Source organism: Bos indicus, chromosome 3, assembly GCF_029378745.1.
Source record: "Bos indicus isolate NIAB-ARS_2022 breed Sahiwal x Tharparkar chromosome 3, NIAB-ARS_B.indTharparkar_mat_pri_1.0, whole genome shotgun sequence".
NCBI lineage: Eukaryota > Metazoa > Chordata > Mammalia > Artiodactyla > Bovidae > Bos > Bos indicus.
Window position 1 is genome coordinate 105,309,562 of NC_091762.1, and position 24,303 is coordinate 105,333,864.

At 37.2% G+C, this 24,303-nt stretch overlaps 1 protein-coding gene across 13 annotated transcripts in view; it reads left to right on the forward strand.

Moving 5' to 3' along the window:
* Nucleotides 1-24,303, forward strand: part of SCMH1 (Scm polycomb group protein homolog 1) — a 224,737-nt gene that overhangs the window by 89,006 nt on the left and 111,428 nt on the right. For 7 of the 13 annotated variants that reach the window (XM_070786754.1, XM_070786756.1, XM_070786753.1 and 4 more), the window contains 2 exons: nucleotides 8,340-8,410; nucleotides 15,130-15,364. In XM_070786754.1, coding sequence (XP_070642855.1) covers nucleotides 8,340-8,410; nucleotides 15,130-15,364 — 306 coding nt within the window. Of the gene's footprint in view, nucleotides 1-475; nucleotides 675-7,283; nucleotides 7,427-8,339; nucleotides 8,411-15,129; nucleotides 15,369-24,303 lie in introns of all 13 variants that reach the window. The other 6 variants (XM_019957716.2, XM_070786757.1, XM_019957719.2 and 3 more) reach the window with 6 other exon arrangements.

Consider the following 24,303-nt stretch of genomic DNA (forward strand, 5'->3'; position numbering starts at 1 on the left):
AATCAGCCTGGGACTGCATTTGGTTTTCATCCCTGAATAGTGTACTTCAGGACTAGGATTTCAGAAATGAAACTAATAGCAATATTTTTCAATCAGCTTTCCGAGTTCCTACATAAATGTCAATCTTAACTTCTTAAGTGTTCTTTAAAATCCTGCATTTTATTTAAATATTGATATTCTGATACCTTTATCAGTTTTTGTTGAAGTATTACATATTTTGTTACTGCAACTTCCTGTGTTCAATCCTATTATCATTATTTTCCATTTGCTCCCTCTTTCCTTTTCTTCTGACAACATATTACTTTCATTGCCCGCTGACAAGGAAGGTGATGTAAAGTAGTAGAACACTAGACTAGAAGTCAGAATTCCTGGATTCTTTGAAGGCCAACTTTGCCATTTAGTAAGTTTGTGACACTAATCCTTGGTTTTCTGATTTGTAAATGGGGATAATAATCCCATTCTACCTACTTCACAGGGTTATTAAGAAGATTACATGAACTAATGGATGTGAAAACATCTTAAAAACTCTCAAATACTTTTCAACTTTGGAGGATTATTATTTTCATTTGTTCTGCAACTATCCTCAGCCTTTTAAGTCAAATCTTGTGACATTCTTTGAAGTGAAGCATTCTATGATTATGAGCTGAAGAAATGAATGAAATGAAATAATGCAGGTAAAGGGCCTGATACTTGATAAACAATAAATGATAGTCACTTTTTATTTTTCCTTAAAACTTTCCTCATCCTTTCTAAGGTACTGGTGTGTGCTTTAAAAAGCATGGCATAAGAATCAGACAGGCCTGGGTTCATAATCCTTTTCCTCACTAACCAGTTTTGTGACTTCAGAAAAAATACTTGATCTTTCTGAGTCCATTTCCTCATCTTTAAGATGAGAATAAAACCTACTTTTCGGGTTATAATTAACAGGGGAAATATTGAACACAGTGTGGCATGGTGCAGACAAACAGAAGGTTCTCAGTGATAGCTGCTGCAGTTGCTAATGTGAATGATGATAACAGTTCTAGTTCAGTGATATTTAAGGTATGTTGTAAATAACCTGTTTTGTTGACAGAATTGTGAAAAGTGGATATTCAGTTTAAAATATTTACATAAATGATGTTAAAATGTGAAAGTATGTTTTTTGTTGTGGGAGTAGAGGTAGCGAAGCCAGGCAGAGCCTCTGATAAAGTGATCTTGGGCATTTCATTTTGTCCATCAGGCATAGAGGGTAGCCTCAAATACCACACTGAAAGAAAATTCAGTAGATTTTTAGAATCTCAGAGTTTGGAAGAGGCCTTAAAAAATCTACCTTGGCCTGCATTTCAAAATTCCAACACTTTGTATTTCTTGTAAAATGTCTTGTCTTAAACTTTCCCCAAAGTTGTTAGGGACTTAAAACCTCCTCAAGCAACTCACTCATGTTTAAACAAATATTTATTGGGCCAAAATCTGTTTCTTTGTCAATTCTATTAGTCCTACCTATAACTTTTAGAGCGATATGTATAGGTTTAGCCAGTTTTTCACTGCCCAGCCTCTAGTTATTTGACAGCAGCTCTAAGGACTGCTTTCTCACTACCATTCTGTTACATTTCCTAGTTCAAGCAACCATCGTCTCATAGCTAGTTTATTAGAAAAGCTTCCTAATCAAAAAGCTTCCTGCCTCTAGCCTTACCCTCCTCCAGTCCGTTCTTCACATTGTAGACAGGATGCTTTTTCTTATAAACCCTTTTGTGCTTCCTCTTCTCCTTAGTGTTGCATATGAGACTCTGAAACCCAAACACTGCTTTTATTGACAACCACTTTTCTAAACCATTTTTATCTGCCCAGTAGCCATACTGAAAGATTCAGGTTTGAGAACTGCTTTTTTTCATTTCTGGGCCCTCATACGTGCTTTTCTTTCTGTCTGAAACAACAGGTCTCTCTTTGGCTAACTCCTTGCTTATCCTTTTACATTTTAACTTGGAAGCCTTAAGTTGAAGCTTTGTGAAGGCAAGACAATATTTTGATCATGGTCATATCTCCAGCACTGTTCCTTGATCCACACTATAAATACTTGTTGGATGGATGGATAAAGAAATGGCTTTAAGACTTTCATGCTAAGTGTTGTTTCTTCGTTTAGCTGGTCTTCATGTGACATGGTTTTGTTTCTCTTGATCATTTAGGTCACCATTTAGGTGTTGCTTTGTTCTGTCCCTCTCAAGGACTAGTGCCCATAACGTTTAATTTCCCAGGTGTGATTTCACTAGTCCAGAAAAGAGTAGGACCATTACTGGCTTGCTTCTTTTCATTCACTCACTTTTCAAACTTTTATGTTGCCTCTCTGAAGTTTCAAGTACTGGGTTAAACAGTGAAGGTTTTTAAAGCTCATAAAATGGACTTCTCTGGCAGTCCAGGGTTTAAACTCTGAGCTTCCAAATCAGGGGGCACAGGTTCAATCCCTGGTTGGGGAACTAAGATCCCACATGCTGCACAGCATGGCCAAAAATAAAGACTGTGACTGTCTTTATTGCTTAAAGGATTTGGGTTCCACACTTTAGGTGGAACTAAATAGAGTTCTTGTAGAGGAATGTGGACACAACAGTAGCCAGCATGAATGGAAATGCCTGATGTAACCATTTTAAATTAAGAGCAGTTGAGGGATTTGGGACATATTTAGGGGATTAGATATATTATGTCTAATGTCAGTAGGTAAAGATTTAGAAAAAGGTAGACTTTGGCTGATTCTAATGGTTAAAATAATCCATTTCTGCTGTTGAACCATAGCTGAATAATAAATTTCTCATCATTGGAATTATTTAACTAGAGGCTGGAGGGACCATTCAGGTCTCAGCTTTTATATCATCTCATCAAGATCCCTTTCTTGACCATCCTGCCTAAAATAGCATACATACTCTCAGCACTCTTTTCCCCTCCTACCTTGCTTTATTTTTTCCTTATTTGAAAAGGGCCAGAAATTATATAGCACTTCCCTGGTGGCTCAGACGGTAAAGCGTCTGTCTACAATGCGGGAGACCTGGATTCGATCCCTAGGTCGGGAAGATCCCCTGGAGAAGGAAATGGCAATCCACTCCAGTACTATTGATAGCATACATACTCTAAGCACTCTTTTCCCCTCCTACCTTGCTTTATTTTTTCCTTATTTGAAAAGGGCCAGAAATTATATAGCACTTCCCTTGTGGCTCAGACGGTAAAGCGTCTGTCTACAATGCAGGAGACCTGGGTTCGATCCCTGGGTCGGGAAGATCCCCTGGAGAAGGAAATGGCAATCCACTCCAGTACTATTGATAGCATACATACTCTCAGCACTCTTTTCCCCTTCTACCTTGCTTTATTTTTTCCTTATTTGAAAAGGGCCAGAAATTGTATAGTTACTATGTGGTTTCTCTGTAACTTTCTGGATCAATTGAATTATGTTTATTTGTTTCTTTATTGTGTCTCTTCCCCCTTAGAATGTAAGCTCCATGTGGGCAGAGATTCTGGCTGTTTTGTTCTTTGCTGTGTATCGCCTGTGCCTGGAATTGAGCTTGGCATATAGTAGTTGCACAGTAAACATTTGTTGAATGAGTGAATATTAGAGAAAGGAATTCATGCGCTCAACTGGTGGATCTTTTGCGTTTTACAATTTAGGGAACTGTTAATTTTTAAAGTATTTGTGTGTAGTTTTAAATCCCTTCAGGGCAGAAGTCTTTGTGGTTGTTGTTCGGTCGCTCATTCATGTCTGACTCTTGACAACCCCGTGGACTGTAGCATGCCAGGCTTCCCTGCCCTTCACCATCTCCCGTAGGTTGCTCAAACTTATTTCCATTGAGGTGGTGATGCCATCCAACCGTCTTGTTCTCTGTTGTCCCCTTTTCCTCCTGCCTTCTATCTTTCTCAGCATCAGGGTCTTTTCTAGTGAGTTGGTTTTTCGCATCAGGTGGTCAAAGTATTGGAGCTTAAGCTTCAGCATCAGTCCTTCCAATGAATATTCAGGGTTGATTTCCTTTAGGATTGGATGGTTTGATCTCCTTGCAGTCCAAGGGATTCTTAAGAGTCCTCTCCAGCACCACAGTTCAAAGCATCAGCCTTTGGTGCTCAGCCTTCTTTATGGTCCAACTCTCACATCCATACATGACTACTGGAAAGGCCATAGCTTTGACTAGATGGACCTTTGTTGGCAACTAATGTCTCTGCTTTTTAATATGCTGTCTAGGTTTGTCATAGCTTTTTTTCCAAGGAGCAAGCATCTTTTAATTTCGTGGCTGCAGTCACCATCTGTGGTGATTTTGGAGCCCAAGAAAATAAAGTCTCTCATTGTTTCAGTTGTTTCTCCATCTATTTGCCATGAAGTGATGGGACCGGATGCCAAAACCTTAGCTTTTTGAATGTTGAGTTTTAAGCCAATCTTATTTCCTAATAATAGACATAACTCTCATATGGTCGTATGTATGTTAGAGTTTATAAAATACTTTCATAAGTATTATTCAGCAGTATAAATGAGATGACTGACTGTCTCTCATCTATAAAGTTTCAGCCCAAATGTTTCCTGTCTAGAGCATCTGTCTGTAATTTCACCATCTAAGATGATTCCCAGTCTCTGTCACATATCATTATTTTATGTCCTTCAAATACTTATCACTTACTACCGTATCTATTTGACTTTGGGTTAATTGTGCCTCATTATGCACTGGAATATAAATTCCATAAGGGCAGGGACCTCCTGCCTTATCCTAGCATTTAGAAGAAGTGCCTGGCACATACAGGATACTCAAACATCATTTGAATGAATAATTGAAATCACTCCAGAAATTATAAAGTACTATACTAGTTAATAATGTCAATCTTCACAGTAATCTTGACCCAAGTATGAATTAGATTTCCCTGTTCTGCATTCTCAAGGCAACCTGCACTACCTCATTAACTTAAATTTATCATAATTGTGGCAGATTATTTGTATTATTACTTAATTTACTACTTTTGCTTATCTCTAAACTGTAGGCTCCATGAATTTCAGAACCATGTCTATCTTGTTCTCCTAATATTTAACACTGTGCTTTTGCACTTAGAAGAAGGTTAATAAGTATCTATTGAATGAAGGAGTGTATGTATAATCTTGTGGGCTATTATGTCTCTTTCAGATAAATGAACTGATGCTTGGAAGGATTAAGTAATTTATTCAAGATAGGAAATGGCAACCCACTCCAGTATTTTTGCCTAGAGAATCCTGTGGATAGAGGAGCCTGTTGGGCTGCTGTCCATGGGGTCGCACAGAGTCGGACACGACTGAAGTGACTTAGCATGCATGCATGCATGCATTGGAAAAGGAAATGGAAACCCACTCCAGTATTCTTGCTTGGAGAATCCCAGGGACAGAGGAGCCTGATGGGCTACTGTCTGTGGGGTCGCTCAGAGTCAGACACGACTGAAGCGACTCAGCAGCAGTAGCAGCAGCAGTTAGCTATAGAAACAAGACTTCAACCACCATCTTCTAATTCTCAATATCACATTCTTTCAATTATCCCACTAGTTTCTAGGCATGGAATTTAATCAGTATCACCTAGGAAGGCTTTGAAAATACAGATTCTCAGACCACACTGAAGAGATTACTGAATGAGAATCTCTGAAGATAGTCTCAGAACTGTAAAAAGAAGTTAGAAAAATTATTTAGTGTATTTTGATGGTAAGTAGCATTTGAGAATGGTATTATATCCCAAGATTTGACAGATTGCTATTTTAGGGGCCAAATGCAACCCACTGCCAGTTTTTATAAATAAAGTTTTAGTGAAACACAGCCATGCTTGCTCATTTACATATTGCCTGTGGCTGTTTTCATGCTACCATGTACAAGTTGAGTATTTGTGACAGAGACCGAATGGCCTGCAAAGGGTAAATTTTTTTCTATCTGGTCCTTTACAGAAAATTTGCCAACCCCTGATCTATACTTTGTTGCCTGTCCTACTTCTTTTGTGGTATTTTTAGTGCTTGGCAGTGTGGTAGGTTTGATGTTTGGCTTCATTATGAGCATTATAATAGGTGCTCAGATATTCTTAGTGAGTCAATAAAAATTAACTTATTTTGCAGCTTACCTGATTGATAGTAAACAATAAACAACCTAAGCAGTCAAATTTAAGAAAAAATACTAATCTAGGTATGATTGAAGCTAGTGAACCCTCAGTGGATGAACTGCTTTTAACAAAGAGGTTCTTTTTCATTCAGTTGATAGTAAATGGGAAGATGTGGGATTTCTTAACCTATGTAATAGGAATTGACTACCATAGTTGTTATGTGTAATATAGAACTATAATACCCTAATTATTTTGGTACCCTGATGCTGCTGTAATTACATCTTAAAGCCAAAGTCTCTTGGGTGTTTTTGGTCAGAACTCAAAACAGTAACAAGCAACTCAGAACTGACCTAACTTCTTCCATACTGCCTTCTACAGTAATTCCCATATAGGTATTTAAATTTACATTAAAGTTAAATACCATTTAAAATTTAATTTCTCACTCACACCAGCCACATTTCATGTGTTCAATAGTGGCATGCGGCTAGTGGCTATCTTACTGGTCAGCATAGATGCAGAACATTTCTGTTATCAGAGAAAGTTTTAGTGGGTAGAACTGCTGTACTTGTTAGAGTTCAAGAGGTGCAGCCTAGTCAAATCCAAGACTTACTATTTGACTTATTTATTTGCAAGAATGGAATAATAATTCTTGATGTTTTCTTTTTCTAACAGCCAATAGTGATGAAACTCTTTGCTTTAGAAGCCATCTCAGCTAAGAGCAAACTCTTTATTAAATTTTAATAAGCTATTTAAATCTTGACTTAAGGAAATACTCATCTCATTTACCCTTGGACTGTCTATTCAAAATGATTAATTATTGACCAAAGGGGATGGCTGCCAGGTGGCGCTGGTGCTAAAGAATGTCCCTGTGAATGCAAGAGACTAGGGTTCGATCCCTGGGTCAGGAAGATCCCCTGGAAGAGGGCATGGCAATCCACTCCAGTATTCTTGTTGGAAAATCCCACGGACAGAGGAGCCTGGAAGGCACCAGTCCATAGGGTTGCAAAGAGTCCGACAGGATTAAAGCAACTTAGCATGCACACACCCAGTCATCAGCCAGTTCATTAAATAGTTCAGAACTGACTGTGATTTCTGGCCAAATCTATTTGGCTTGGTTAGGATGGTGGGAAAGGAACCAGTTTTAAAACAGAAGCTATAAAGTCAATAGAGTATAAAGTCTTGGCATCATCTTTGGAGTGACTTAGATTTCATCATTCCATGACTCATTTTTATTCCCAGCATCTAGTGCTTTTTTCATGGCCCAAAGGGGCCCTGTGCTGCTCCACTGCAGAGGAAACTTCAAGAAATGCTGGTTTGCTACAGTGTTTTAGCTTGTGAAAGTCTCTGGGACCTTACCTGCTCCATCATGGGGTCACCTCTAGGTGGGTATTAGGGGGATATTTGTAATTGATTTAACCTTTAATAAAGAACCTGGTCATCTTTTGTGGTTCAGTAAGATATGTGTTTAATAACCCATCCTTTAAAATGTTTTCCCTGATGCCAGGTCAGTGTCACCTTAAAGATTATTTCTCTAGCACAGTGTTCCTCAAACTTTGAAAGACCTTAAGGGCCACTTCAAGAGGCTAAAAAGATTCTGTAAATTTGCCAACTTATTCTTAACTACTGTCATCAGAAATGCTACTGAGGATCAGCTTTTCTCTAAATTAACAAGCCTTGGCCATTTTGCACCTCAGAGCAATGCGACGGTGACTGGAATAGGAGAGGGTTGAGGTGAATGGGAGAGAAACATCTTTTAGAGTGAGGATTCAAGTATAATCTCATTCTGGCTTTTCCTGCCCCCAACAACTCCTCTTACCCAGGGTCTCAAGATAGCCTCTTCTTTTTTCTTTCTGAGCTGTGATGGTGGGATTCTGCCACATTGGGTGTTAAAATCAGTTATTTGATGGCAATAAGGGACCTTTACAGGAGTCAGATTGTTCAGAAGGAATCTTCCCACCCACTTTGTGCCTCTTCTGTACTGTTTTCCATGAGCTTCCTGAATACTTCTTTGAGACACTGGTATGACTTGGTGTAGCATTTTGGATCATTTTAGAGACTGGCTTGAAAGATTCCTTAGGTCATCTAGACGGTGATTCAAAAAACATTGATCTAAAATGATTCACTCAGGTCACCTCAATTCTTCCCCCTACTATACTTCTTTGAGTCCAAACAGGGCCATGTAAGTTTTCTTATGCTCCAAACAAATCTGAAAATAGCCTAATGTTTAGGGTAGATTACATCTTGAAAGCATTTTTAGGAAGTTGACTGTGATAGAGATTTTTATTTCCTTTACAGGTCATTTTACCTGGGACAAATACCTAAAAGAAACATGTTCAGTCCCAGCGCCTATCCATTGCTTCAAGCAGGTAATTGATTCTCAGCATCTTTAGAAGGTGGGAGGCAAGTAGTTTTTCTGGTCCTTAGACAAGCAAAACATGAAGTGGGAGCCTTTGGGCTTCTCACCTGAAGTCCCCAGAATAAACTTCTATGGGAAGACTATAGCTTCAAGACTCAAAACTCAGCTGTGACTTTTAAACATTCTCCTCAATTTCCCAAGTAACACCTTTTCCTTCTTCACCTCCTTGAAGATACTCTGTGTTACTGAAAACAGTTGCTAATTTTTACTACAGCTGTTAGTTCAGGCAGATAGGAAACAGAGTTATAGCCCTTAGACAACTCTTGAAAGTGGAGCAGTATTCATATCTCTGAATTCAGCTCCCCTGCCACAATCTTATCTTTCCATAAAAATGTTGGCACTGAATCGCATTGTGGAGTATGTTAGGAGTTCATTGGACGTCATTTAGAGCTTCCCACATAGGATTAAGTTCCCCATACAATGCACAGATGATGTTGACTATCAGTACATGATAAGGCTAGTAAGTAGAGATGTGTACTGCTGCTAAATAGAGCTGCACATCAGGAAATGGTTTATATCTCCCTCCTTTTTAGTATTCAAGTGTTACTTCCACAAACTGTCAACATTTTGAGTTTGAATTTTGTCTAAATAAAAGTACAAAATAGGACTTTGCTCATCTGAAATAATAGGGACTGAATTCATATTTCCACCTGCAATAATTTTAAAAGACAAAATATATTAAATAATGGTTTTCAAGTTACTGAAGATCAGGCAGCCAAGAACAGTGATCTCTAAGAGATGAAAAAACAAATGAGTTGAGCCTCTTATGATTTACTGCTTTACAATAGTTTGAGACCATGGCCCAGGGAAAGAGAACCCAGACTAAATAAGCCTGAGAGATTCCCTATCAAATTAGGGAGATGGAACTGAGAACCCAGGGATAGAATTTGCAGGACAGAGTACCAGAGAAGAGAATGTGGCACAGAAAGAAAACTGCAGAGAGCCCCCAATATTCATCAAAATACTGTTGCTCTGTATATGCATGTGAGCATCCAAAGCCAAGGGAAACACTGTCTGAAAGGATTAGAAGGATAGTAAAAGGATAGAGCCTAGTGCTCACACAAGACTGGGAATAGTGCCTGATTCCACCAGCTAGACTGGAAAATCTCATAATTCATGTGGATAGTTGGGAAGATCCTGCTCAGTAGTGGGAAATGATTAGCCTTAGGATAAGCATGCTTTGAATCTGCCTCACAAACTAAAAAGCAAGACTCAATGTGATTAAATTATTTCCAAGTAAATTAACTTCATCTAGGAACACAGCACAAGAAGGGAATGCAAAAATATCCAGCACCTAACAGGTAAAAGTCAAATGTCTGGCATCTAGTCAAAGATTATCAGGCATATAAGGAGGCAGGAAAGCGTAACTAATAATGAACAGACTAATCAACCAATTGAAACAGACTTAGAACCTTTGCAAATCTTAGAAGATTAAAACATTAAAACAATTATTTTAATTATGTTCTATATGTTTGAAAGTTAAGCAGAGACATGAAATATAAAAAAAAGACATTGAGCAAAATGAAAAATACACTAGATGGGATTAATGGTGGAAGAAGAGATTAATAAATATGAAAGCATAGCAGTAGAAGATACCTAAAATGAAACACACAGAAAAAAGTATTTTAAAAAATATGAAAAAGAGATCAGTGGAGCATGGGATAACATCATAGACCATGTAATTAGACTACCCAAAAGAAAAGAGATGGAGAACTGGAAAAGCATTTGAAGATAAAATGGCAAAAAATTGTTCACAGTTGAGGAAAACTAAAAATCTGCAAATTCAGAAAGCTAAATGAATATCCTAAAAAAAAAGACAAGAATAAAATTACACAAAGGCATGTCATAAATTATCAAAACTAGTGATAGAGAACATCTTCAAAGCAGCCAGAGGAAAAAAGACACTTTATGTGCAGGGAAACAAAGATAAGAATGACATTATATTTTCTTGTCATAATGCAAACAAGAAGAAAGTTAAATAAAATCTTCAAAGTTTCAAAAGAAAACTATCAACCATGAATTTTATATCCAACAAAAAGATCTTCCAAAATGAAGGAAAAATAGAGATATTTTCAGATGCATAAAAACTGAAGGAATTCATCACTAGTAAGCTCACTCTTCAAAGAAGGCAATGGCACCCCACTCCAGTACTCTTGCCTGGAAAATCCCATGGATGGAGGAGCCTGGTAGGCTGCAGTCCACGGGGTTGTGAAGAGTTGGGCACGACTGAGCAACTTCACTTTCACTTTTCATTTTCATGCATTGGAGAAGGAAATGGCAACCCACTCCAGTGTTCTTGCCTGGAGAATCCCAGGGACGGGGGAGCCTGGTGGGCTGCCGTCTATGGGGTCGCACAGAGTCAGACACGACTGAAGAGATGCAGCAGCAGCAGCAGCAGCAAACTCACTCTTACAAATGTTAAACAAAGTCCATCATGCAGAAGGAAAATATTACCAGATAGAATACAGATCTACACAAAGGAATGAAAGTTACTAGAAATGATAATTACAAGGGTAAATACTTAAAATGTTATTTCTTTTTTTTTTAATGTTATTTCTTATTAAACCTTTATAAAAGATCATTGACTATAAATAATGATAATAACATTGTATTGTAGATATAATAAAATGTATTAGTAAAATGTATAACAACAGTAACTTAAGTGAGAGAAATTTAAGAAGGCTATTATAAAATTCTTATACATGAAGTAGTATAATATTACTTGAAGATAGACTGATAATTTAAATATGTTTAAGCCCCAAAGCATCCACTAAAATAATAGAAAACAGATAGCAGAATGGTAGGTTTAAATCCAGCCATATCTATAATCCAATCATAAATTATCTAACTTCCTCAGTTAACAAACTGAGATTGTCATATTGGATAAAAAGTAAGACCCAATTATATACTTCCTGCAAGCAATTATATTTTAAATGTAAAGACACAAACAGGTTAAAAGTAAAAGAATCAAAAATTATAATAAAGCTGAAATGGCATACTAATATCAAAGAATATTTCAGAGCCAAAGGATATTATCAGATAAAAATACAGTAATTTCATCATGAAAAAGGTCACACAGTCCTTACATGAATCGAAAGATGATAGATACAGAGCTTAACACCCTTCAAAAAAATTAATTCAAAGCAGACCACACACCTAACTGTAAAACACAAAACTAAAACTCCTAGAAGTTACCATAGGAGAAGACTAAGATGGAAAAGGTCAGTTTTCATTGCAATCCCAAAGAAAGATGATGCCAAAGAATGCTCAAACTCATCTCAACCCTAGTAAAGTAATGCTCAAAATTCTCCAAGCCAGACTTCAACAGTCCATGAACCATGAACTTCCAGATGCTCAAGCTGGATTTAGAAAAGACAGAGGAACCAGAGATCAAATTGCCAACATCCGCTGGATCATCAAAAAAGCAAGAGAGTTCCAGAAAAAAACATGTATTTCTGCTTTATTGACTATGCCAAAGTCTTTGACTGTGTGGATCACCACAAACTGTGGAAAATTCTGAAAGAGATGGGCATACCAGACCACCTGACCTGCCTCTTGAGAAACCTGTATGCAGGTCAGGAAGCAACAGTTAGAACTGGACATGGAACAACAACAGACTGGTTCCAAATAGGAAAAGAAGTACGTCAAGGCTGTATATTGTCACCCTGCTTATATAATTTATAAGCAGAGTACATGATGAGAAATGCTGGGCTGGAGGAAGCACAAGCTGGAATCAAGATTGCCAGGAGAAATATCAGTAACCTCAGATATGCAGATGACACCACCCTTACGGCAGAAAGTGAAGAAGAACTAAAGAGCCTCTTGATGAAAGTGAAAGAGGAGAGTGAAAAAGTTGGCTTAAAGCTCAACATTCAGAAAACTAAGATCATGGCATCCAGTCCCATCACTTCATAGCAAATAGATGGGGAAACAGTGACAGACTTATTTTAGGGGGCTCCAAAATCACTGCAGATGGTGATTGCAGCCATGAAATTAAAAGATGTTTACTCCTTGAGAAAAAAGTTACGACCAACCTAGACAGCATATTCAAAAGCAGAGACATTACTTTGCCAACAAAGGTCCATCTAGTCAAAGCTATGGCTTTTCCAGTAGTCATGTATGGATGTGAGTGTTGGACTATAAAGAAAGCTGAGAGCCAAAGAATTGATGCTTTTGAACTGTGGTGTTGGAGAAGACTCTTGAGAGTCCTTTGGAGAGCAGGGAGATCCAGCCAGTCCATCCTCAAGGAAATCAGTCCTGAATATTCATTGGAAGGACTGATGTTGAAGCTGAAACTCCAATACTTTGGCCACCTGATGCGAAGAACTGACATTTGAAAAGACCCCGATGCTGGAAAAGATTGAAGGCAGGAGGAGAAGGAGATGACAGAGGATGAGATGGTTGGATGGCATCACCAACTCAATGAACATGAGTTTGGGTAAACTCCAGGAGTTGGTGATGGACAGGGAGGCCTTATGTGCTGCAGTCCATGGGGCTGCAAAGAGTTGGACACAACTGAGCGACTAAACTGAACTGAAGGTGACCTTAGGTGCGACAGTGATTTATTAGGTGCAAACCAAAGGCACGGTTCATGAAAGAAAGAAGTGATAAGTTGAACTTCATTAAAATAAAACCTTCTACTATATGAAAGGCGCTGTCAAGAGAATGAGAAGACAAGCCACAGACTGGGAGAAAATATTTTTACAAGTCGTGTTTGACAACGGACTGTTACCCAATATATACAAAGAATACCTTAAACTGAAAATAAGAAAATAACTCAAAAAAGATCAAACATCTTAACAGACATCTCACCAAAGATGCTCAGATGACAAGCATAAAAAAGATGTTCTACATCATATGTTATCAGAAAAATGCAAATTAAAACAACAGTGAGATACCACTACATACATATTATAATGTCAAAACCCAGAACACTGATAACACCAAGTGTTGGCAAGGACGTGGAGCAACAGGAATTGTCATTAATTGCTCGTGGGAATGCAAAATGGTACAGACATCTTATAAGGTAGTTTGGTGATCTCTCTTGTAAACTAAACATACTCTTACCATATGATCCATCAATTGCATTCCTTGATATTTACCCAAAGAAGTTGAAAATTTATGTCCACACAAAAACTCATGTGTATGTGTGTGTGTATGTGTGTGTGTATATATATGGATTTTATTGCATCCTTATTCATAATCACCAAAACTTGGAAGAAAGCAAGATTTTTTTAAGTAGGTGAATGGATAAACAAACTGTAGTATAGCCAGACAATGGAGTATTACTCAGCCCCAGAAAGAAATGAGCTATCAAGCCATGAAAAGACATAGAGGAAACTTAAATGCATCTTAACTACAAGAAAAAAGCCAGTCTGAAAAAGCTATGTACTGTGTGATTCAAACTATATGACATTCTGGAAAAGGCAAAACTATGGAGACAGTAAAAAGATCAGTGGTTGCCAGAGACTGAGTGGATGAGTAGGCCAAGTACAGAGGATTTTTAGTACAGTTAAACTATTTTGTATGATCCTATAATGATAGATACATGTCTCCATTAGACCAAACTCATAGAGTATACAACACCAAGAGAGAACCTTACTGTAAATAATGGACTTTGGGTTATTATGATATGTTAGTGTAGTTTCATCTGTTGTAATAAATGTACTACTATGTTAGGATATACTGAAAGTAGAGGAGACACTGCATGTGTGGAGCAGGATGTTTATAGGAAATCTCTCTACCTTCCTCTCAGTTTTGCTGTGAACCTAAAACTGCTCTTAAAAGTGAGTCTTAACGAAAAAGAAATGAATTACTGATACATTCAACAAATGGATGAATTTCAGAATGGTTATGCTGAGTGAAAGAAACTAGATCCCCCCCCCCCAAAAAAAGTATATTCTGTATGATTCCATTTGAAGTCTAGAAATGCAAAATGCAAAGCAGTCTGCACTGATAGAAAGTAAAGCATGTTTGCCTGGAGAGAGAGGGATCTGGGAAGGGCTAGACAGATCTTAAAGGGATATGCAAAACTTGGTAGTATGTCCATGTTCGTTATCTTGATAGTGGTGATGGTTTCCAGAGTGTTGTGATGTATGTGTCATGAGTGTATACGTATGTCAGTACTTAACCTAAGTGTGTAATTCATTGTATGTCAGTTATAACTTAAAAGTTGTTTTTCAAAAAACAGGAATTGATTTCTAAGTTAATGTCAAAGTAAAAAAAATAATCTATTCCCATTGGTTAGTCTGTGTGGTACACATACTGAAGCACTCCATGAAGAAACACTAAGGATACGATAGTTTAATAGGATGATTTCTGCAAAGAAAATATTAAGAATACCTGGAGGGTTAGGGAATTGGAGAAGATAGGATAAAAAACAGCATTTAATCAAGGACCATTTGAGATACTCTTATCCTTTTCTTACTGGTCAGTCAATATTTGATGCTTCACTGGAAAGTAATTTTTCCCCTTCACGTTACATTTCAGTGTTTCTTTTTCATGAGACCCTTCCTAGGCATTAGGAAATAATTCATGAGGGTTGTCCCTGACTCAGCTGTAATCAGTTTGCATCCAAAGCGAAAATTTTCAGGTTCCATCGCCTAATATCCTTACTGAAAATGCCATGTATTCTTAGTCTGCCTAATCCCCATGGCTTGTTCTCCTCAGTCCTACACACCTCCAAGCAACGAGTTCAAGATCAGCATGAAATTGGAAGCGCAGGACCCCAGGAACACCACATCTACCTGTATTGCCACAGTAGTTGGACTGACAGGTGCTCGCCTCCGCCTTCGCCTTGATGGCAGCGACAACAAGAATGACTTCTGGCGGCTGGTTGACTCAGCGGAAATCCAGCCTATCGGGAACTGTGAGAAGAATGGGGGTATGCTGCAGCCCCCTCTGGGTGAGTAACTGGACCCAAGCTCTCCCTAGCCCATTAGTTATCTTCCTCAAATTGTACATTGTGTTAGAAGAAAACACAGGGTCGCCTGCCCATCCCTTCTTTTTCGTATGGTCCAAAAGGTCCACCTAACATGAAATGAGCTGTAAAATCTGGACCTCTCCATTCTACATTAACTTGTGATATCCAAGCTTCTCTTCAGCTCTTCTTTTTCTAATGAGAAACCACACCCTGCATCCTTCTTTGTCAGGTCCCATTTACTCTAAGAAAAAGGATGGAAGAAGGTCTTGCCATGAACTTGCCTCAAAAAACCATGGAGCTTTATCAAATCCTACAGTCACAACAGGCAGTGAGAGAAAAATCTCCCATTAGAGAGGATGACTATTATAAAAATCCCTTATCTCCTTTCCCCTAAATTCTCAATTGGTCCTTGGAATTTTCTCACTTTAAATCAATTATTAAGTAATTGATTATGCATTATTTTACTTTAATGACACCACTGTATTTTTCTCTTCAAGATCAGATTCACCTTTTTTAGTGTAAGTATACCTGAGCGATTTAGCACATTTCATCAGTTACCGTCAGTCACTATTGCAGTGTCTCTCGGGAGGATGGAGATGGCTTATAGGCTGTGTTCCCCTCAGGAGGCTGTGCTAAATTAAATGAGCATTAGAGGAAAGTGTCATTTGAAAGACCTCCTCAAGTGGTTATTTAACATTTTCCTTCTTTAAAAAAAAATTACTTGTAAAATTTCAAACATATACAAAAGTAGAAAAAAATAATACAGTGAATGAAAGTCCATGTATGTTTTCTTTGATAGTTAGTCTTGTTTTCTTAGTACCTACATACATTCCCTGACCACTCCTGCCCAGTTGCTTAAACATAGTATCATTTTATCACTAAATGTTTAGTATGTATCTCTCTCATAGTTAATATTTTAAAAACATAATCATAATAACATTGTCACATGTGAATAAAATAATGATACTTTCTTAGTATCAACAAATATTTACTCAGTATTTAAATTTCCCCTATTGTCTGTCTGTCTCTCTCTCTTCCTCTCTTTATTTCATTTTCTTTGAATCAGGATCCAAATAAAATCAACATATGCAGTTGGGTGATATGTTCCTTAAGCCTCTTTTAATTTATGTGTTCTCCTCCTCTCTCTTATTTTTTCCTTGCAATTTATTTGTTGAAAAACCTAAGTCATTTTCTTTAACTTTTCTCACAATTAGATTTTGCTGATTATATCTCTTTGGTATCATTTAACATGTTTCTCTGACCTCTCTTCCTAGAAATTGGTAACTAGATCTAGAGGCTTGATCAGGTTAAGATTCAGTTTTTTTCAATAAGAATATTTCATAGGTAGTGATATTTACATTTATTAAGAAGTATATATGGTCTGGTTGTCTCTCATTTTATAATGTAGCAGCCATTACTGCTTGTAGTCTAGAGCAGGGGTTGGCAGATTTTCTAAAAGAGATAGTAAATATTTCAGGCTTACAGGCCATACATTCTCTGTTGTAACTTGTCAGCTTTGTCCTTGTAATATGAAAGCAGTCATAGACAATACATAAAAAAATGGACAAGGCTGTGATCCAGTAAAGCTTTATTTACAAAACAAGTTGTCCAGCCTTCTGGCTATAGTTTGCTGACCCCTGATTTAGACCTATCAATTCATTTTGGTTGCAAAATGGAAAATTTTAATATTATCATTCTGTCCACATAAATTAAATGGAATATGTCTGTTAAAATAAACTTTCAACTATTTGGATATCCTGAAGCATAGTTCATGCAGGAGAGACAGTTTAAATGCTTGATTCTTTTCTTTGTTTACCACTTTTCAGAATAATAAATTGGATCGCCATTATCCTCCAAAATTACTTAGTCTTATTGCTGCTGTTGTATTTAATAACATAGACTCAAAGATTCATACATGTTTGATGTTTTTCACTCCATTGCACTAATTATCCTTGTTGATTCTTGAATTGTTCCATCTTTGGCCTCATGTATATAAATAATTCTTGAAATCTGTAAAACAGTATATTCAGAGAAATGCCTTTTACCTTATCCCTTTCTTCTGCCATAGAGGAATCACTTTCTTTTAACTTAATAGTTCATACTCCATTTTTTAAAAATAAGCAAATATATCTGTGAGTGTGTGTGTACATATATATACATATGTATTCCCTTCTTATATAAATGACAACATACTATACATACTTTTCTCAATCTTATTTTTTTCATTTAGCAATATGTCCTGAAAACGACTTCTTAGTATTGAGATGTTTCTCATTCCTTTTTGTAGCTGCATAGTACCAGAAGGTTCTCAACTGATTTTATGAACCACGGTTTAGAAGCATCTTGATAGGCTATTACAAAATATAAGTTCCCAGGGATAATGGTGACTATCTACATCAAAATTTTTCCATAAGTTCTCCACAAACATATAGCTCAAAAAGGAAAGCAAATCAAGCCATCCATAACTCATGCCTAAACATAACTAGGAGTCAAGAATACCACACATTTCAATAACATGTTGTCTGCATGTTCTGACATAAAGATCTGAAACCAGTAAAGCTAATACCCACCCCATACCAGAATATAGAGTTTTATGTAGATAGAAACTACATTAAAAAGGCAGAGGGCAATGGGAGCCTAACACAGCCAAAATCACTCCCAGAAAAAGATAGGCCCATCCAGAGTTGGAAATACTGAAAGAGAACTAAGAGCTACTTGATAAGAGCATTGTCTACTGGAGAATCAGAAGAAAGAGAATGAATTAAAAGTGTGAGGGACCAGAGATAGCAGCCGTGGGCTGATAACTACCTTCATGGGAGAGATAAACATAATATTGAAGGAAAAGAAGGAAGCCATGGGTAATCGTTTAGAGTTACACAGGAACAAAGAGAATCATAAAATCAGAAGACATTCGGGTCTTCCTATCCCACTGCATCCCAAACAGGCTCCACTAAAGAAGCTGCATTTCATTATGCCGACAGAAAACTCATGACCCAAGATTCCTGACAAAATGGAACATCCTGTTTTTTGCTAGCCCGAGAAAATATGACATTTTAAATCGTTAGGAAACAGCAGTCAACATCCATAAAAAACTTCTACATGAGGAAAAACAGAAGTAGAAGATAAAACCATTTTAACTACTGAAAATTCTAAGCCAAAAATCAGTGACTAATCAGAGGAAAACTGTTGCACAATGACCCATCTTGAATTAAATAAGTATTGACATCTATGAAAAAAAATACCTTGAATCGTAAATTTTAAGTCAGACTAGAAATGCACAGTAAATAGGAAGATATGAAAATAGAATTGTGCAAACTCAAGGAAAAAAATGAAGAAAGAAAAATAATCTAAATTGAAGACTCAGTTCCAAGGTACCCATTGGGACAATATATTCAACTTAAAATATAATAAGAGACATTGAGAAAAGAAATAAAATAGTCAAGAGAATAAAAGTAAATATTAGAAGAAAAGGTTTAAAAGTATCAGAAAGGAACTGTTAGATATAGAATGTAGTCAAAAAGGTCCTCTGGGTATATGTATGTGTACATGTATATTTGGATTCCCTAAAGAAGATAAACAGGATTAATACTTAAAATTGTAATGTAAGAAAATGTTTCAAAAATGGGAAAATACCTGAACCTTCATATTGAAAAAGCCTACCTTATTCCTGGAAAGTTGTCAACTCTAAGACCTTTTCTAGTAAAACAGTTATACTCTGTGAATAAAGAAAAAGTCAGCTAAGCCTCTAGCAAAACAGCCAAATTATTTTCAAGGCAAAGAAAGTCAGGTTTACATCATACTTTTCAACAGCAAAGTGCAAAGCAAGGCTATAAATGGAGGAGCATTTTTAAGAAATTTGAGGAAAGAAAAGACAGGTTTATATATAGACAAGCTGTTTTTTCAAGTGCTGAGATTATACTGAAAGAGTTTTTAATGTGCAAGAACACAGGAAATATTGTGACCCCAGCCCCTTCCTAAATCAATTATGGAAAGAGCTTCATCCAAATAACAGATGATATATCTAAGAAAAACAAAGGTAGGAACAAGAGTAGAATAGTATGGTATCAGTCTGGGTCCAGTGAGAAAGGAACACAGAAAGTTTAATGAAATTGTTAACTCTAACAGAGAGTTGGAGTCAGGGATTGGCTAGTCAAAAGGCAGAGAACTCTAAGGAATATTTGAAGAACAGACATAAGGAGAAGCCACTACACTGGGGCAGAGATAGACAGCCCAAGGAAGAGCCTCCCTTCCCCCATCTCAGGCCTGAGATGTAAGCCGTGTTGGAGGGGGCACGGTTGCTCACTGGATGAGAGAAATCACTAGTGCCACAGCAGTGGAACTTGCTAGAAATTTGCCTTCTATAGTGCAGAGAAGACTGTTCATGGAGAGGTGTGTCTCTCTCTAGAAACTCTTACAAAACCATTTAAGATGGGAGAAAGTGGTGGAGGCGGAGCTGCTGCTATTGTTGCTGGCCACCGGATACTTAACTACTAACTGTCCAGTGCTCCAGGACACAGGCAACCAAGGAGATGGGAGTGCTGCAGAAGCCTGCCAGCAGATGCAGTGGGACCAGAAAGCAAGTCCCTTTCCTCCTGTAATATCTTTAGATAGGATCAGAGGATATCATTTAAAACCAATAAATCAGATAGTAGTAGCCTAAATGAGGAAATGGGGGAATTAAGGACATTATAAAGTATGTTAGTATAAAGATAACCACTAAAACAAAATTCCCAAACTTCCTCAATACCAAAAGAACAAAATGGTCAAGAAATATATGATACAAAGAGATGAACTATGGAAAATGCAGAAAATAAAACATACGGTGATAAAGTTGAGAACAAATACGTAATTTATACAGAGTGTAAAGTTGAGTGTGATTTATACAGAGTATACAGAATATAAATGAACATTTACATTTAACTCACCTGTTAAAACATTTCAGATTGATGTTCAAAGTCAAATCCAACTTTACACTGTACAGGAGACATACCTAAAATAAAGTGAGTCGGGAAGGCTAAAAGTAAAAGATGACAAATGATGTATGAAGCAACTTCAAACAATATAGTAGCAGAGGTTTGTTGTTGTTCTTTCACAAAGTCATGTCCCAATTCTCTGTGACCCTGTGGACTGCAACACACTAGGCTCTTCTGTCCTCCACTGTCTCTCGGAGTTTGCTCAGATTCATGTCCGCTGAGTCAACGATGCTATCTAACCATCTCCTACTCTGCCACCCGCGTCTCCTTTTGCTTTCAATCTTTCCCAGCATCAGGGTCTTTTCCAGTGAGTCAGCTCTTTGCATCAGGTGACCTAAGTATTAGAGCTTCAGCTTTCAGCATCAGTCCTTCCAATGAATATTCAGGGTTGATTTCCTTTAGGATTGACTGGTTTGATCTCCTTACAGTCCAAGGGACTCACAAGAGTCTTCTCCAGCACCACAGCTTGAAAGCATAAATTCTTTGGTGCTCAGCCTTCTTTACGGTCCAACTCTCATATCTGTACATGACTACTGGAAAAACCATAGCTTTGACTATACGGACCTTGTTAAGCAAAGTGATGTCTCTGCTTTTTAATATCCTATCTAGGTTTGTCATAGCTATTCTTCCAAGGAACAAGCGTCTTTTAATTTTGTGGCTTCAGTCACCGTCCTCAGTGAGTTTAGAGCCCAGTAAAATAAAATCTGTCACAATTTCCACTTTTTCCCCTTCTGTTTGCCATGAAGTGATGGGACCAGATACCCTGATCTTAGTTTTTTGAATATTGAGTTTTAAGCCAGGCTTTTCACTCTCCTCTTTCACCCTCATCAAGAGGTCTTTTGTTTCCTCTTTACTTTCTGCTGTTAGAGTGGTATCATATGCGTATCTGAGGTGGTTGATATTTCTCCCAGCAATCTTGATTCCAGCTTGTGATTCATCTAGCCCAGGATTTTGCATGATATACTCTGCATATAAGTTAAATAAGCAGAGGTTAAAATTCTGTTATCAGACATGACTGTTGTTGTTGTTTAGTCACTAAGTTGTGTCTGATTCTTTGTGACCCCATGGACTGTAGGCCACCAGGCTCCTTTGTCCATAGGATTTTCTAGGCAAGTATACTGGAAAGGGTTGTGATTTTCTTCTCCGGGGGATTTTTCCCTACCCAGGGATCAAACCCGCATCTCCTGCATTGCAGTCAGATTCTTTACCACTGAGCCACCCAGGAAGCCCTTTAGACACGGTAGAATTCATAAAATAGGAATTACAGTACATACAAAGTGATATAGACAAACATACTATAGGATATTTAACACACATCTCTCAAGACAGGCTAAGAGTACAAAAAGTAAAAGTGCTGAAGACTTTAATGAATAAGATAGATTGTGTGTGTGTGTGTGTGTGTGTGTGTGTATGCATACCAAACTGTATACCTTGGCAAATACCCTTCCACCTTGAAATTTAAAGCTCTTTGTTTAAACGGTTTTTGTTTGGAAAACGGATATATAAGCCAAAATTTCAAAATTCCTAAAACATAGTGATAATAAACATCACATCAGAAGTCTGAGATACGATCAAAGGGGTGATTGGAAAAAAAATCATAGCTTTAAATACCTGTCATAAATAAAAATGAAAGGATAAATATTAAAAATTTAAGCTCCCAATTCAGAAAGCTAGGAAAAGTTATAACCCAAAGAAAATACAAAGGAGAAATAAATAGAAAAAATAAAGATAAAAAGAGATTAGTGAGGTAGAAAATAGAAAAGCAGAAGATCAAAGTGCTGGTTCTTTGGAGAAAGCATCAACAAAATATACAAGCCACTAGTTAGCCTAATAAAGAAAAAAAGCAATTAGAGCAGATATACAGAAGTAGAAGTGACAAAGGGAGCAATAGTGTAATAAACCAGAAAGCTAGTTAGGAGCATCACAATGTTTAAACAGATCTATAGAAAACATGTTTTCAAAACACCTACATCAAAGTACTATGTACAGATTATTTTACAGGGAAATCCTTCAAAATCTTGAACACCAAATAGTCCCAATTCTTAATTACCTACAAGTTGCTGTAGGTCAGTGATACCCACAGAACTTTTCTATGATGATTGAAATGTTTTGTGTCTTTGCTGTCCAGTATGATACATGTCCAGCCTCGTGTGACTGTAGAGCACTTGGAATGTGGCTACTGCAACTAAAGAATTGAATTTTTAATTTTATTTAATTGTAATGTAAAGTTGAAAACCTATGTGATTGGTGGCATGGTATTAGACAGTGCACTTCTGGATCATAGAAAAAGTAAGAAAATATCCAAATTCTTTTTATAAACAAGTAGAACTTTGATACTTAAAAAAAAACACAACTATATGTTGAATTCTAATTCCTAACATTTTATTTAGGATTTTTATAATAATACTTATACATGATGGTGTGTGTGTGTGTGTGTGTGTGTATGTGTGTGTGTGTAGAATTCAACATATTTAAAACAGTGATTCATCAAGACAAAGTGGTAGGGGTTTGGGGAGAATGAAAAGATTTAAGTTTAGCGAAATCATTAGTGGACTTTACCATATTAAAATAGCAAAGGAAGAAAGTCATATGAACTTTGACAAAACTCTGCAGACTTGTGAGAACGTACATTTCTTGATTTCAAAACTTACTATAAAGCAGCAGTACTCAAGACACTGTGGTACTGGCATAAAATAAACATAGACTTAGAGATAAGAGGGTTAGATTTGAGAGTCTAGAAATAAACCCATACATTTATGCTCAGTTGATTTTCAGCAAAGGTGCCAAGATAATTCAGCAGGGTTTTCAACAACCTGCACAGGGACAACTAGATATTCACATATAAAAAAATGAAATTGGACCCCAGTTTTTTTTTTTTTTTTTTTTTCATTCAGTTGTGTCCAACTCTTTGTGACCCCGCGGACTGTAGCCTACCAGGCTCCTCCATCCAAGGATTTTCCAAGCAAGAGTATTGGAGTGGGTTGCCATTTCCACACTATATACAAAAATTAATTGCAAGTAGATAACAGACCTAAAACTCTTAGAAGAAAACATGGGAGTAAATCTTCATGACTTTGGATTAGGCAGTGGTTTTCTTAGATCTGGCTCCAAAAGCACAAAGAATAGAAAAAAACTGATAGACCTCAAAATTAAAAGTTTTTATGCTTCCAGACACACTGTCACGGAAGTGAAAAGACAACCCAAACAATGGGAGAAAATAGGCAAATCTAAAAAGGCAGAGAGGTTAGTGGTTTCCAGGGACTGGGATAAACTGAGAACAGGGAGAGTGGAAGAATGATAAAAAATCTTCCAAAATTAGGTAGAATTATCTTTAGAGAAGAGAAGTCGCTCAGTTGCATCCAACTCTTTGCGACCCCATGGACTAGCCTATCAGGCTCCTCCATCCATGGGATTTCCCAGGCAAGAGTACTGGAGTGGATTGCCATTTCCTTCTCCAGGGGATCTTCCTGACCCAGGGATCAAACCCAGGTCTCTCTCATTGCATGCAGATGCTTTACCATCTGAGCCACCAGGGAAGCCAATAGAATTATCTTTGCATAACTCTAAAAACCATTGAATCAGATACTTAAAAGTATAATTGAGTTTCACCACAATAAAGCTATTATTTTTTCAAAGTCACATAAACCAATTCAACATACAATATTGTATGCTGAATATTGGGAAAACTGGATATCCACATGCAAAAGAATGAAATTGGACCTTTACCTTACACTCTTATATAATAATTAATTCAAAATGGATCAACAACCTAAATGTAGGAGCTAAAACCATACAACTTAGAAGAAAACAGAGGAAAAGCTTCATGACATTGGAATTGGCAGTGGTGTCTGGATATGACACCAAAAACACAGGCAACAAAAGAAAAATAATAGTTATATTTGACTGCATCAAAATTAAAAATTTTGTTTATTAAAGGAAAGTGTTAGA